At 37.6% G+C, this 16,503-nt stretch overlaps 1 protein-coding gene and 1 pseudogene across 1 annotated transcript; one reads left to right on the top strand and one right to left on the bottom strand.

Annotated features, from left to right (window-relative positions):
* Window positions 1-1,574: 1,574 nt before the first annotated feature.
* Window positions 1,575-5,503, bottom strand: LOC148906909 (uncharacterized; annotated as a pseudogene).
* Window positions 5,504-5,962: 459 nt separating this feature from the next.
* LOC116293494 (CDK5 regulatory subunit-associated protein 3) lies at window positions 5,963-16,275 on the top strand. The gene is made up of 14 exons (XM_031700928.2): window positions 5,963-6,127; window positions 7,048-7,179; window positions 8,231-8,331; window positions 9,332-9,380; window positions 9,674-9,762; window positions 10,623-10,712; window positions 11,623-11,759; window positions 12,034-12,202; window positions 13,221-13,476; window positions 13,819-13,901; window positions 14,203-14,271; window positions 14,890-15,026; window positions 15,459-15,630; window positions 16,159-16,275. The coding sequence occupies exons 1-14, from the start codon at window positions 6,055-6,057 to the stop codon at window positions 16,228-16,230; spliced, it is 1,629 nt and encodes a 542-aa protein (XP_031556788.1). The 5' UTR covers window positions 5,963-6,054; the 3' UTR covers window positions 16,231-16,275.
* Window positions 16,276-16,503: the final 228 nt, after the last annotated feature.

Genomic DNA, 16,503 nt, shown 5'->3' with positions numbered 1-16,503 from the left:
ACTAAATAATACAAGAGTGTTCTCCAATTAAATCAAGGGTTTTCTAAGGTTCTCCGGTTTTCAGTGTTTTCTCCACAAACCCCGACACAAATTCCATGGATCTGTATGCTAGATGTGCACTGGCTTAGATCAGCCAAGAGGTTGGCTCAGGGCTCGATAAATTTGATGTTTAAGTTTTGATTTTAGATATTAAATTTGAGATGTAAAGTGTTTAACAATCTGAACATCTACTGTCAGTCCGCATTAAGAGTCTTTAAGGTGGCTCGACCCCCTCACGCTTGACCGCTACCTTCCACTTTTGGAACGCTAGTGCATAAACGTCTTTTATCCGATTGCAAATCTTTTTTGCACATAAGTCACATAAAGATTGAATTAATGTTTGATGCAGTTTTTTATGAGATCGGACGTCATAACACGTGATTAGGATGACATATTTGATTTCGTTTAGAAAATAAATTTAGCCTTGCAGAGCGTTCAACACTAAAATGCTTCGTACCACATAATTATATACTGGATGCCTCCATTTGTGGGGATTTTTGAAAAAATCTATCAAGCTAATTATGAGATATTTGAGATTCTTTAAATATAGTGCATAATCTACTTCAAAACTAAACAATGGATTTCATACGGCCGAAATTAATATTTCAGAGCTATATATTCACAAAAGTCATTGCTCATTTAGTTTTGCTCTGTATCTAGTTTTAAAAGGAACATTTTGAAGGTAATCGACTTATGCGATTTTGTGAAAACGTATAGTGCAGAAGACGGGGTAAACATTTGATGCGCACTTTTCATCGCAGTTTTCTAGTCAATCTTACTAGAACTTCCATTATTCTAAAATTCGCTGATCATTTCTCTCAAAATTACGTCAGGATACAAATTTGAACTTAAACTAATATTACACAAAATTGCAAGACTATTGAATTCATTTAAAGCGATCTAAAGCGAACGAGAAATACAGAAAACATTTTCCCTTTCCCAACGATTTGATGCTCTGGGAATTCTATTGTTTGCTAATTAATGATCATAACACCAAATTCTTTCGCACCATGCACGGTCTCATCTCGCTTGGCTGCTTTCCGATTTGAGCAATGAGCAATGACTTTTGTGAATATATAGCTCTGAAATATTAATTTCGGCCGTATGAAATCCATTGTTTAGTTTTGAAGTAGATTATGCACTATATTTAAAGAATCTCAAATATCTCATAATTAGCTTGATAGATTTTTTTCAAAAATCCCCACAAATGGAGGCATCCAGTATATAATTATGTGGTACGAAGCATTTTAGTGTTGAACGCTCTGCAAGGCTAAATTTATTTTCTAAACGAAATCAAATATTTCATCATAATCACGTGTTATGACGTCCGATCTCACTAAAAACTGCATCAAAAATTAATTCAATCTTTATGTGACTTATGTGCAAAAAAGATTTGCAATCGGATAAAAGACGTTTATGCACTAGCGTTCCAAAAGTGGAAGGTAGCGGTCAAGCGTGAGGGGGTCGAGCCACCTTAAATCATTCAATTCGTACGACCCCTATACTTAATCCACTTCCTATTCTTTTATATTGCTTTAAGTGGTTTGTTTTGCATTGTGTTTCCTTTTCCTATTTGGAAACGAAACCTTTCAAGAAGTTGTGTAAAACCAAGATAAAAGGAACTAGTTGATTTTCTCTGGGTATTGGTAAAACTCATAAGTTTTCAATGTTTGTCTTATACATGACATCCGCTGCCAAGATTTGCCTCATTTTTGCTATCCTTCTTTGTTTTCATTTCGGCTGCTGATTTGTGAAATCTTAATTCTGTGACGGAGGTTTTTTTTTTTTTGGTTGTTTGTTTGTTTGGTTTTTTTTTGTTTGTTTGTTTGTGTTTGCTCGATCTCATCACCGGCAACCCAAGGTTACTACTTTTACAAGAGAATGTATGGGATGTAGAGTATGCCGTATTTTATTTGGAAAATATAAGTTTGTCGACTTCGCTGTTGTGTCATTTTGTTTATTTTGAACTCTTGTATGCAGTTTCAGCGAGTTTTGAAGGGAATTTAAGAAAAAAATTGGTGTCCACTTCGAACCGTTAATTAACTAAAGACTAATAATAATACAATATAAATACATAACAAAAAGAGTACCTGCTTTCCAAGATTGCCGTGTATACTAAGTTGCTGCAGCTTATTGGAAATTGACTCAGAGTGCTTGCTTGCCGCAGCTCACATGGAAGGCTATTCCACAGCACTATATCATAGCTAAAACTGTTCTTTAGATAATTGGTGCGTGGCCTAGGAATAGCTAGTTTGCCTTCGGTGTTTCTCAAAGAATAATTTGTTATGCTGCTACGATCGATAAAAATAGAACTCAAATATGCTGGTGTGAGATCATGCAGTGATTTATAGACCATAACAGCTTTTTGTATTTTTCGCTGGACTTCTAGTTTTTTCCATCAAAGTTTCCCAAAGAGAGGGTCGACACTAGCGCGTCATATCTAGAGAATGTCAAAACCCTCGCTGCACAATTTTGCAGTTTCTGAAGCTTGTCAGTGAGGGTTTTGTTACAGTTATCCCACACTAACACAACAGTTATCACAATGTGGCTGGGTTAAAGAATTGTAGATAAACTCAGTGTAGAGTTGTAGTTGGGACGAAGGGCCTTATACGCTTCAGGGCTCCGATGCCGGACGCAATCTTTTTGGATAATTTGTCGATGTGTTCATTCCAAGACAGTTTTTGTTCAATTTGTACACAGAGAGATTTAGTGTACAAAACCTGTTTTATGGGGACCCCTTCAATTGATAATGATGGCCGGAAGTGAATCAAACGATGCTAGTTTGCCCTCGGTGTTTCTCAAAGAATAATGAGCCTAGAAAACTGCTTACGATGGCTTACTACTTTGGTAAATAATAAACAGAAAATTGAAAATTGAAACTTCTTTAACCTGAAATTTAATGCTGACTTCAAAAATGCAAAGAAAAATGGGGTGTCCCGAGCTTGTTTTTGAGAAAATCACTCCGGAATGACATGCGTTTGTACAATTTTGGAGAAAAAATCGCGAAAATTAAGCTCTGTACAAAAAAAAAACATAAAACCGAAACTAAGGAAGAAACATGAGTAATTTTTTTCCCGAACACGTAACTTACATTGTATTTATAAAATACCGATAAAAGTTGTTTTGATAAACTTTTTTTGTTCAGGTTCTACGGTGTGCAAGTTATGTAAAAAATGAGCAAAACAAACAAACAAACAAAACGATTCTTTACATTGTTCTAATTACTACAGAATTGTCTTTGAAAAATAATGGGATATTAGCTGTTGTTCTGGAAAATAAAATAACAAAAGATATATAGAGTCATGAACTTCTGATAGAGTCCCGTGCAAAATTTGAGGGTTTTGCCCTCTTGATGTTCAAAACGTGTTTTTACAATAAATTTCTCGCGCGTTGATTGGTTATTTTTTATCATCAATAAGGGGACAGACAAATAAAGCTGACCTCAACGAGCGCGCGCTCTTTCCGTTGGTTGTTTTGGTCGCTAAAAACCAAAAGTTTTTATCGTTTTTGTTATTGTAAAACTACAAATAGACATCAGTTTTTTATGTGTCTGTCCGTCCTCTTATTATTCTGCGGTGTTTGTGAGCGCGCACACATCGTTACGTGGGCTGAAATCTAATGTTAAAAAGTAGTCGGCCACCTTAAAACATTAACGAAAAAAAACACTGGTTTCTTCACCCGATCGATTCAGATGAGTTCAAACTTGACGTTTTAAGGTGGCTGCCTACTTTTGAACGTTCGATTTGAGCCCACGATGTGCGCGTGCTCAAAAACCGCTGAAAAATCTACAAGATTTTATTGAAGAACCATACGCGTTTTGAGCTTCAACAGGGCAAAACCCTCAAATTTTGCACGGGACTCTATATTTTTTGATAGCTCATTCGAAAAAACTCCTAAAAATCAAGGTCATATTCAACATTTTATGAAAAGTTTTAATCAGGAACACGTGAAAAAATAGATTTTTGTAGGGATTTTTGTTCGACTTTATGAGATTTTTTAAGAGCACCGAAACTACAAAATATGACAAATCAATGTATCTCTCTGTCTTTTTGTCAAAAATATCCATGTATTATTGTAGAAGGATTGACTAGCCTTCGTTCGTGCAATCATATAGTCTGCAAATAACTATTATCTTATGAATCTTAATTTTTTTCTAATCACTTCCGGTGGCGCAATTTTTACTCCAAAAGCTCGTGCGTAGGCTCCCATTAAATGCTGATTATCTCGAAAACGAGCTCGGGACGCCCTATTTTTCTTTCCAGATTTGGAATCAGCATTAAATTTCAATTCGGAAAATCGAAGTTTTAAGAAAAGCTTAAATCAATTTCCAAAAGTGAGGTTAAGGCCTTCATCTGCTTATTTCCCATATATTTTCTATAAAGAAGCCTGACAAAGCAACATTCTATTTAATGCAACAAAACAGAAAATTGGTTCGGCAAAACTCATACGAAAGTCTAGTTTTTGGCGCTTTTTGCCATTATTGCTCATTATTGAAAACTTTTCCTCTTGTAAAACTATCTTTATTTTATTTACTGAATTAGCCGCTATTCACCACACTTTAGTTCGTAGTTTGACCTAGTTTTAGTTTTAGTTTTTTTATTCTAGTTTTTTAGTCGTACAAAATCGCTCGACTATTGCCGTGTAGAGCGTTGATCGAAATAGCTGTCGCTTGTATGATAAGTTTTACATTAAATGCCAGTGACTTTCAGTTATCTTTAATGATTTATCAAGGTTTTTCGACGATTTTCATCCAGAAATATATTTTTATAACGAAGAATTGAATGTTTTAAAAGATCATAAGTACTTACCCTCAGTGAACCATTTCATTTTCGGTCCGTACCGTAAGTTATGGACCGCAAATTGACCAATCATAGCACTTGAAATTACCTTGCCATATAATAAAGAACATTAAAACCGCTTTTAAAATAAGTTTGTACAGTCTAGTCATCTCTAGTACAATAAACGGTACGATCGCTGCCTATCTGTATCATCTTTTAGCCCACAAGGGAATTAGTTATTTTATGTGATGTGTTAATTTTAAAAGAAAATTCTTTTTCTCTTTACAATTTATTGGAAAAGGTATTTGTCCACTTTTAGAATCGAGTTACGTAAATAGCAAGCTCGAAAATAAGGTTCAATCTGTTGGGTTCGAATTACGTTACTCGAATTACGCGCAGATGCCAAAGTTGGCGTGGCCTTTAAAATATGGGTGTTTCCGAGCGCGTAACTCGAAAAGTGTGTAACTCGAAGTGCGTAACTCGAAAATTGTAACTCGAAGAATACCTTATCTCGTTTTCGATTAGCAAAGCATTTTCCACACCCGAGTGGTTCCCGAGTGGTGAAATCGTATGGTTTCCGGTCCTTGGTCGAGAGGTGGGCGAGAAGCCGTCGTCACGGATTTCCAGGCGTTCTTTGGAGTACCTGCTAGTTTGTAGCTACAGCTAGATCCAATTGAATCACACATATTTATTGGTAAACTATTCCTTCGTGCTTATTGGATTTGTATTTACTGAGAAAAACGGTTCGAAGTGGACACCAACTTGTAATTATTTCTAAGTGTTGGAATTTTTTTCTTAAATTCCCTTCAAAACTCGCTGAATTTGCCGATACAGAAGTTTAAAATAAACAAAATGACCTGACGACAGGTAAAGTCGACAAACATTTATTCAGGTTTTTTCAATCAGAAAATACGACATATTCTAAATCCCCATACATTCTCTTGTTGATGTAGTGAGCTTGGGTTGCCTGTGATCTCATCTGACCATTTTCCCCAACAACCTCGTCCCCAAGGCCGTCGGTGAGAAGACCCTGGTGTTGGCTGCATCACGTGATCAGAAACCAAGATTTCTGGAGATTTTTATCATGTGATTTTTATAATCGAAAATAACTGGGATCCCTGTGTTCATCATAAGAAAGACCGCTGGCCACTTAGATGACTGGCTCAAAGTCTTTCTCGACAGAAAATCCTCCTAAGATAAAAACATCTTTATTTATCCATTGATGTCTCCTTAAAAAATGCAGCAAAACGGTGGAAAACAAGTCGAGGAGGAATTACTACCTATAGATATTTATTACAACAAGTTACTAGGTGAGCCTCGGATGTTTCATTCTTATTTTTCTCGTTCCAATACTCGAAGGCCACGTACGTAGATCAGCCAGAAAAACTGCGAAAAAACAGCTTTACTATTACTCTTTTTATTCATATTCTCTTTAAAGGGTTAAATAATTTACGTTTGGGAGCGTAGTTAATAGAACTATGTTTGGAGTTATCTATATAAAATAATAGATACATGTACATGATTTAACACAGTACGATCTCTAGACATAATTTTAATTTTGATAAAGAGAACCATAAGAGAGACCAGAACACTTAATTGCTTGTTCATTTTATATCGTTTCATTAAGTAAAACTGATTCAGTTTGACGTTGTTATTAAAGCTCCTTCCTTCCTACTTTAATATTTCTCTAAATACCTTTCTTCTCTCTTGTTAACATCCTTTCCTAGTTTCCTTTCTCTCCATGCACTCCCATTCATCTCTTCATTTCCATTTCTTCACTAATCTCCCATCTCTTCTCTCACGTCACCACCCTATGCTAGTATTCATACCCAATTTTTCACCCAAAATATAAATGATAACTTCCTATGTAATATTTACAGCCCATTTCATGTTTCTGATACCAAACCAAATAGCCAACAACAAGTGGAAACGGCTGTCAAGTCATGGGAATTTCTTTATTGCTCATGATCAGAATGAAATCTGCTAGTTGTAAGTTTAATTGGTGGAAGTCGTTTAGGTCCGAGAAACATGAAATAGACTGTAATACAAAGCGAAAAATGGAAGCTAATGCAACACCTATAGCAAAGGAATGTGGCCAAGCAACAACTAGAGAGCACGCACAATAAATAGCTATCATAACACAGGCCAGATTCCATTCCATGTTATCTTATGTTGCTCTTAAATGACCACGCATGAAGTTAATGTATTTTTTCACCAAAACTCCTGTTAGATTGGCTGCTTGACAGACGTCATTGTGATCTGAAATGGCAAAATGATGCACTGGAAATCAGAGAAAAAATCAATGCCGCAATACAAGATATGCCACCTGTTGACGAAATAACAGAACTCTTGTCTGGATCATGTGAGTAAAACGAGCAAAACAAAACAAAAAAAACTCTTCTTTTATTTTACTTAAATAAATTTAATCCATGTGGGTACTGTATAAACGTTTTAGTAAATCTTTTTGCACTTTCCTTGGCTTTGAATCAATTTTTATGGCAAGGTCTCAAATACACCTAGGTATAGATGAGGACTTTTAATCCTAAAGGCTACATCATAATATTATATATCACATTCTTGAGGTGCAACCACATGACTCAAAATCCCCTTAGAAATAAATAACAATGAAACAGCCGCCAAGTTGATTGATCTAACAAGAGAAGCTAATAAGGAATGATTTGTTATCATCAACAACATATGGCAGCTATGATCATGGCATTAAACATATTATAACTGTTACATGTAAGAATATTTCAGTTATGGATGACTAGAACTCATATTGAGTCAAATTGAATTTGGTGTATATCTATAGTTGATGTCCTTCATTTGGTAGTGGAGGATTTTCCGGTACAGTGTACTCAGTAGAAGAGTAAATGGTTTGAACCCAGGTGTTGAAGTTTGTTGTGAAATGTGGTCATCTGGGTGAGTGTAGTCTTGAGAAAGACTGTTGTTGGTGGTGACTGACGTTTCGACAACCTGAGTGGAAGTCATCTTCAGAGTCCAGTAAGAAAAAGAGACACAGTCGATGGTATTTATACCTCTGGTTCGGTCGTAATGTAAATGGTAATTAGTCGGTATTGTTATGTAAAGACCCATGGGTGTTATCACAAGTTGCAGTCTTTTGTTTGAGGTCATGAATGAGTCTGTTGTAAGGTGCGGTAATCGTTGACCTTGGTTAAGTGGTTTTTGTTAAGTTTGTATACCAGCTTTCAAGTGTAAGGCGTTGATGGCAGTTGGTGCTGTATGTAATACATGTACCGTAGCAGAGTCAGTAGGTAGTAGGTGATAACAGCGCTAAAAACATGAAATTCATATGGCAAGGCTGACCCCATGCACCCCAAGAATACTCATTGAACATAAAGACAAGACTTGTATATACTTCTTTAATGCAGACTTTTTACATTTTATTCCAGTCATAAATTATTTCCATTGCTTGAGAATAGTGGAATTACTCAAAGTGTCAGAGTCAGCTACTAAAAATATATTTGGTAGATATTCATCCAAACGTATGAAGGTAAGGCCTGATTCATATGTTGCGCTTTCATGTGCCGAACCTAATATCCTATTTGGGTTGACACAATTACAATAGGATTGACGTTGATTCATACGTCGCGCCTAATGTGTTGAGCCAAATACTCTGAGCATGAGTAAGCGGTAAAATCAGGTTTGTCTTTCCGTTTCTCCTCAAAGCAGACCTGTTAGTACCCTACCGACTTTCCCATTGTCCAACCAGGTGTATCTTCGTCATTCTTGAAGAACGTACATTCACAACAGAAGGGCATAGTGCAAGATAAACAAGAATACTTCGTGCCCTTAAAGCAGGAAGAGCACATATCATCCCCCATCTTGGATCTCCCAAGACCGTATCGCTCGTACTCATTACCAAACACCACTGCTTTTTAGGTCCAGGCTCACCTAATTTTAATGTATGCATTTGATTCGGCACAACAGGAGCTCGACGTCTGAATCAGTGTTGAATTTTACCATGCGGCTCGACTGGCGCGGTCGAGCTCAGTACCGTGTCAAACCTAGTCGTCCAGTCGTGCCGAACTTAATTGATTCATACGTCAAGCCTTTCATGTGCCAAATAGATACTATTAGGTTCGGCACATGAAAAGCGCGACGTATGGATCGGGCCTAAGAAAAAAATTAATTAATTAGTACATGAACCTTAATTAATATGCATGTTCAAATTTGAAGTAATCAAGTATTAGAGACCTTTAGCACTACGTTCTTGCTAAGTACTGCAATTCTCAAGTTCGACGTCAGGCGTTTTCTGTCAAACTTTTGACATTTAGCAAGGCGCCATAATGAAGTTGTTGCTGGAGAAATGCCATATTGAATTTCATTAATGCTGAATGTTTCTCTGTGTTTGCGGGAGTGTTTTTGGGCCTGATCCATAGCACTTAGTGGTTAGCAGTTAGCGGTTACAGTAGCAGTAAACCTGATGCTAAAGGTTTCTAGTACGTCCAGTAATTTCAATAATATAATTTCTCTTTTCTATAAAACATTAGGACTGGCAGGAAATTGTGAGCCTGTATGAAAAGAATAATCTTTATTTAGGTAAGGAATTATGAATAATTATGATAGTTGCATATGATACAAGAATTTTTTAAAATAAAGTTTCTACCAATGTTTCTACCTTCATTCCCCTAACTCCTACATGTAACCCATAATTTTTTGCCCCCCCCCCCCCCCCCCCCCATTGTTGGCCCTCCTGTTTCCTGTATTCTCTGTAACTCTGTAAATCTGTAAAAAGTGAGTTCCATCCCATCCCACCCTGAATGCCCCTACCCCCCCCCCAAGCAGAATGTTCGTTTTTAATATTCTATGATAATTGTGTTGTCAATCAACAGCTGAGGCAGCTCACCTTTTGATACGAAACGTAAACTTTGAAGTTCCTTCTCTTAAAAGGCAGATAGGAAAATGTCAACAAACACAGAGGGTAGGTTATTATCATCCATCTGCGATGTACATTTTGAACACTGTTATGCTATTAATCTATATATGTTCATTAAGTAAGGAATTGTTATTTATTTATTGGGGTTATGGGTTAGAAAATTAAATAAACAACATCCTGATTTCCAATTAGTATATGTTTATTTTTTGTGAGGCCCACTTTTTATTTCCAACATTTTAAAAGCTTTCCTATTTATGGCTCATCGATTATTAGGAGACCTCCTTTTTCAGGGTCACTAAAATTTCAAGCACCCCCCCTCCCCTTCCATTTTCACCCCCATATGGGCTCCACCCTCTTCAATAAATAATGAACGGTCCTTGAGAGGAAAGCATTGGTAGAAAAATCTTAAACCAAAACATTTACTCTGACAGTTTTGAACTGCAATATTATGTGTGTTCCATCTACTGTACATAGCTGCTGCAGTATCTAAGACAGGTACATTCTACTTTTCCCAGGATGGATCGTGAAGAGAACATTGAGAAAGGAAAAGAAAATCCAAATTGATTTACTGTGAATCGATTCTTGCATATCTGAAAATGATTTGGCACTAGCTAATTTTTCTCTGTGGGTCTGTTTAGGCCAAATAAAAAAGTAAGTGTGTTTCCTGTTGCATGAGAAAAATAATTGGGGTTGGTAGGTCGGGTTTTTTTTACTAAAACAACCGTGGAAATGAGCTTACTGGGAACCCTGTGGTGCATTTGGGAATTTTAAAAAATCAGGGTCTGCAAAAATTGGCAAGAGAATTAGGGTCGGTTGTGCAACAGGAAGCACACTTATTTCTTTGTTTGGCCTTATATTGTTGATACTAATTGTGACAGTGATTGTGATTATATTAAATGTTATAGGATTGTACAAAGAAAGAGAATGAATATTCATCAAATGCATCTGTATTCCTTGATCAGCATAAGAAAACCTGTGAAAAAATGGGAATCAAGGTACAGTAGCACCTTCTCATTACCCTTCCTTTAGTTTGTAGATAGACTGGCATTGACCTGTGATGAAGTGTGATGCTCTGCAAATGCATCCCTCCCAAATGTATCCTATAAACCATTACATTTTTGCATCTCTCATAAAGTAATCATACTTACACTGGGCTTACTCTCCAATATTCACACTCTCACAGATTCAGAATTATTTGATCAGGTGGTCACATGGTCATAATTACATAATGAGCTCTGCAAATTATGCAAGTTTAGCATTTTGTATCTAAATTTAGGGCAAAAATGAAATACAGAGTTGCTCCTGGATTTGTATAAATTTTTAGCCAATTATAATTGGCTGTATGTTCTAAGCCAATCAGAGTTAAGCTGAATTTGGAAAACAGACTATTGAGATAATAGTCCCCTTCACAGCTTTCACTGTGCCATCTTGAATGGTAGCCATGCCTTTTCATTGAAGCGAGATGAATGGTGAGCTTGCAATGATAGAGACGTGAATAATTGTCCAAGGTGTCAAAATAAGGTCTCTATCATTGCAAGCTCACCTTTCATCTTGCTTTGATGCAAAGGCATGGCTACTATTAAAATCTACCAGTTTTTTTCTGTAATCACAGAGTGGGACAATCATGAACGGAACCACAGATTCATGCTAGGTGAAAGCCCAAGATCGAATTGGAATTTTAGAAGTTGATTTTAACGGAGGGAGGAAAACCGGAGAACACGGAGAAAAGCCCTCGAAGCACAGGAGAGAACCAACAAACAACTCTACTCACATACCAAACCGAGCACGGTGGGGCTCGAACTCGGGTCGCATTGGTAAGAGGCGGTGCATTAGCAGCACACGCCACCAGTGCTTCCCCACAGGGAAGCATGAAAGGGACTATTGTTTACTATCTGTATCTTCTAGGGCGATAACATTAAAAGCGAGTTGATGGATCTCCTGAAAGAACTTCCTGAGATATACAGTAAGGTAGCACAAGACACCATCAAGTGTTCAAACATCGTTGAATACTACCAGGCATTTACAAAGTTCGTTTCTCCAAGGTTGGTGTACTTCATCCCTTGCCTTTGAATTTTTTATAAAAATTAACCTTCAAACTTTATCTATACCCTGAAACAACCTTTGATCAAAGTAACTCTACTCACATGTGAAGAGGCTAGGAATTGAACCTGAGACCCCAGGAGTGACAGTCGAGTGTACCACCACAATACCACCTTTGAAACCCATATTTTAGGATATAGAGCAGGGGATATAGAGAAATGAGTTTGTTAATGAGTTTGTTAATTGTTGGTATATTGCTTTACTAATTTATTTCAGCTATGAGTCATCAGACGAAAACCAGAATGCTCAGGTTCTTCCATTGTTAAGATACTTGATTGAACATGGCAATACAACGGTTTATCAATGGAGAACAGGTCAAGTACCAACTGCCATTGAGTCAGATGAAACAGCTGAGGTAGAAGTGGAGAAAAGTTCAGAAGGAGAAGTAAGTAATGATCGTCATGTTAGGTTCCTTTTGTGAGCCAATATTCAGGAAAATAGTGGGGTCAGCTGATTTCGATGGTTGGCAGAGGTGATGGTGGAGTTTGGTGGTGGTGGTGAGGACGTGGTCGCGGTCGTGGTCGTGGTCGTGGTCGTGATAATGGCAGCATTAGAGATGATTGTGACAGTGACACCTATGGTGAAGCTGATGATGATGATGATGAAGATGATAGTGATGGTGACAGTGATGCTGATTATGACAATTTATTATAGTGACAGACAGGGATGTTGATAGTGATGGTAATGAAGGTGATGAGGATAATTACAGAGCAACTACTGTAACCAGGTCCACTTAGACCAGTTAGACAGTGGGAACCAATTAAAATGTAAAATGAAAACAATGCATTCATTCCAACTTTGGGTAGTAGAGCCAATCAGAAACCTAGTCTTCACAAGAATGGTATTAAATTTCACCCTGATGTTACGATAAACAACTAGATAGCCATCATCATTTTCTCATGGCAATAAATAGATATGTTGGAAAGGTATTGTTTTCTGCTGCTTTCTGATTGGTTCCGCTACTCAATGTTGTAATGCATATTTTACTTTCTACAATTTGTTTTGTTCTTGCTGTCTAGGTTGGCCCTACATGTAGTTATAGTAGTCGCACTGTAACATAATAGGGATTTTAAAATTCGCAAAATCTGCGACTGCGTTGTCTACCAGAAGTGTAAATAACTTCACTTTGGAGTTTTGTGCCTTCAAAGTCTGTCTTCTCTGTGGATGAGTTGACTTTACTGACAATGTTTTGGATGAAATCTCCAATGAACTGAACCCCAAAGTGAAGTAATTTACCGTCGCAGATTTTGCAAATCTTAAAGTCCCTAATATCACAATGCGGCGGTGTAGCCTGGGGACAGAGGACTTAAACTCCTCAAAGCTAGGGGGAGAGTTCTCACTTTTTGCTCACGTATAAAGATTAATCTTTTCAACTTACTGTATCGTATTTGTACATATTTCAGATTGATTGGGGTGAGCCATCAGCTGATAGCACTGTAGAAGGGACAGAATCACCTTCGAATGGAATCGACTTTGGAGACACTGGTGATGCCATTGACTGGGGGGGTGGTGGTGATAGTGGTGATGGTACTGAGAATGGTGGGATTGATTGGGGTGATTCTGGTAATGACGACAGTGCTGGTATAGATTGGGGTGACAGTGGGATAACTGTTGACGAATCCGCCGTGACTGAAATAACAGTAGAGGATTCTGGTGAAGGTACGTAATGGATCAAGGGTGGCGTATCGGCCTCCATTTCTGGACTTCACATATTTGTGGAGGTTTTCGAGTCTTTCCCTTGATTTGTGTGTTGTTGTTTTTATCTAGGATCTTTGGTAGCCCCCACCCCACTCCCCCACCCCCACCTAACCCGAATGTCCTGATTCTAATCATTGGCTGTTTGATATAATTTGAGGGTTTTTTTTTTTTTACTCCTTAAATCCCAACACGCTAAATCCCAATTCCAACTGTGTATTAGCCGTGCCCTGACTTCATCAGCCCAGGGGAAGCTTCAAGGTCTTATAAACTGAAAGACAGATGTCGTTTTTACTGTTGTTGCAGGTGGCATAGCTAAAGGAAAGGATGCATTAACCATCTTGGATAATACTGAAACACGAAACATGTTTCTGGATGAAATGATGGAAGTAAGAAAAGAGAACCGTTGCGTAAATTATCAAAGAAATTGAAACGAAATTAGTAGAAAAATATATAAATAAAAGTCAAAACAGGACTGAAAACACGCAATGTACATGCATCAGGATCTTAATGAAAATTTCACAAAAAAGGTTTGAAAAATAGTCAGAAACCCTAATCCCCAATGCAAAGGTCAATGTCAGGATTACCTCCCCGCTTGGCATACACGTTAGTTTTAAAAAGGGTCTTTGACGAACATGTTGTTAAGACTCAGTACATTCAAGTCATGGTGTCGTTGTTTTGCTATTTCAGCTTCAAGCATTTCTCAGTCAAAGACAAGCAGAGTGGAAAAGTGGTTCAGACGTAGTAGCTGTGAACGAGGTATGTATAACGTCATCTTGGCACTGAGCGATCTTTTCTTTTTCTCACTTTCATGTTTTCTTTCTTCTGTTTATCGTTGCGCCGTCATTTGTCGCCATATCTTTTCTTCTTCGTCTCCTCTAGTCCAAGTACTGTAAAATCCCACTTGTAAGCTCTGAGGTAATACAAATTTGTAAGGGACTTTTGATCGCTCTTTGATGAACACCATAAACTTGAGATTCCAGAGATGGGCTTATGACCGGGAAAGGGGGGGGACAGACAAGTACACTATTAGACTATTGATTTACACGGTAACAATAAATTGCCTTTGCCTTGCCTAAACCGGGTCTTACTAACTTATATTGATTTTTTTTTTTTTTTTTTTTTTTTTTTTCACGCCGGGTCAACGAGGTTCAGTTATAAGAAGATACTCACTCTTATTCTTTTCTTTTGAATTATTCTTTTCTATGGTTTTTCTTCAAACCAAACTAAGTTCAGAACTTTTGCGGAATGTTCAGAAGTTCATGGCGGACTTTGTTTTGCAGTTCCGAAGTTGATAGCGATTCGGAGCCCCGATTGTGTAAGGTATCGTGAAACCGATCCTAATTTTCACATCTTGCTATTTTTTTCTTCTCGTAGTTTCAGGCAGCACCTCGCATCATTCAGATCCAGTCACGAGAAACTATCGAAAAGATGGCTGCTACAATCACTGATGTCCTCTCTCGCCTCACTACCATGAGAGTTCAAAATCTCTGTCTTCTTAAAAGCTCCCCAAGGTTGGTCTCTGACACCTTTTTTTCATTTTCGCCACTTCTCTTAACATTTTTCGTATTTTTGCAACCAAAACCCGGGCACATTATTATGCCGTTTTGGCGTCCCTTCGCCATATTACAATATTTTGAGTGAAGGAATTTTTTGAATAAGGGCGAGTTAAACACAATGATTATTGGGTTTGCCCTTTGGGTACCCGGAAGTACCCTCCCAACCCCCCATGGGTTCCTTGAAATTCTCGATACTGGATTTGAAAGTGACTCTGTCCTTGTAGAAATACTTGCATAGAATATTTAAGTTTTTAAATCGATTCCCTTTTTTTGACGTCATCCTTACGAAAGCCAAAACCCCCATTGCTATAAAAAAAATCCCTGTAAAATAGAACGATTTGCTTATGTATATTTTAACATTTTTGAAATTTATTTTTCGACTTTTAGATATGTGGACAGACTGGCTGAATCACTTCAACAAAAACTAAGACTTTCAGAAAAACTCAAAACCTCTTGCAAAAGAATGGTCGAGAAGAGAAACGAAGCGGCCGAGCAGCAAAGAGAGCTGGAACCTAAACTAGAAGTCATCCGGTGTAAAACCAAAGAATTGAAAACTCAGGTACGATTAAAACGTTAGTTGTTAGTTGTTCTGTAACCGTACCGTACCGATCTTACCTTAACTACGCGTTGTGTTTGGAAAGCCATTTGAAAGCTACGCCGTGTTGTACCGTGTTGTACTGTCTTTGTACTGTAAGTCACAGGAGCGTAGGCAGGATTTTCTGAAGGAAGGGGGGGGGGGGGGGGGGGGGACGTAAATTCATAAAAACCGCCATTTTGGTTTGAGCCCCCGCAACTCCGAATCAAATAATGATAAATAACGGCATTACGTTTCACGTTTTATTTTCACAAACAAACTTAAAGTTGTAAATTATCGTATACATTCTGGCACCCCCTGCCTACGCCCTTCAATCAGTACTGCTATAGGTTTATCCCTAGTGATAGGATGAGGGGAAAGGGCTGAGAAATGTCTGGCAGTCTTTATAAATATCTGTGGAATAGGTGAAACCAAATGCATTTTTTTCTGTTTCTTGTTTAAGGTATTAGTTAACAATCTTTGTTGTTTTTTTTTTCAAAATTCCTCCAACAGATAGCAGGCGAGATCTCCAAGAAATACAAAAACCGACCTGTGAATATAATGGGTGAAATTAACAATATCTAAAACTGTCGTCATAGTAACTATAAATAAAATAATCTATATAAAAGACGCATGTATCAGTGGATTTGATTCTGTGCCTTCCGATTGGTCAGTCGGTCGTGGGTGCATCCATTATTTACATGTTCTTTTTTCAATTAAATGTCATGGGTGAGGTTCAGAAAGACACAAAAATAAGGCAACCAAATTGAGATTGTGTAGGAGTCTATTTTTTGAGGGAAGACCGACATTGATGGACAAGCAGAACAAATAGAACAATTTGACTAGAGTGCAAACAAT

The sequence above is a fragment of the Actinia tenebrosa genome, unplaced genomic scaffold (assembly GCF_029948245.1).
Source record: "Actinia tenebrosa isolate PJP-AT-01 unplaced genomic scaffold, QUT_ActTen_1.0 PGA_scaffold4__44_contigs__length_22323623, whole genome shotgun sequence".
Classification (NCBI taxonomy): domain Eukaryota; kingdom Metazoa; phylum Cnidaria; class Anthozoa; order Actiniaria; family Actiniidae; genus Actinia; species Actinia tenebrosa.
Note: the sequence above shows the minus strand (reverse complement) of the source record. Positions and strands in the feature narration are given on the sequence as shown.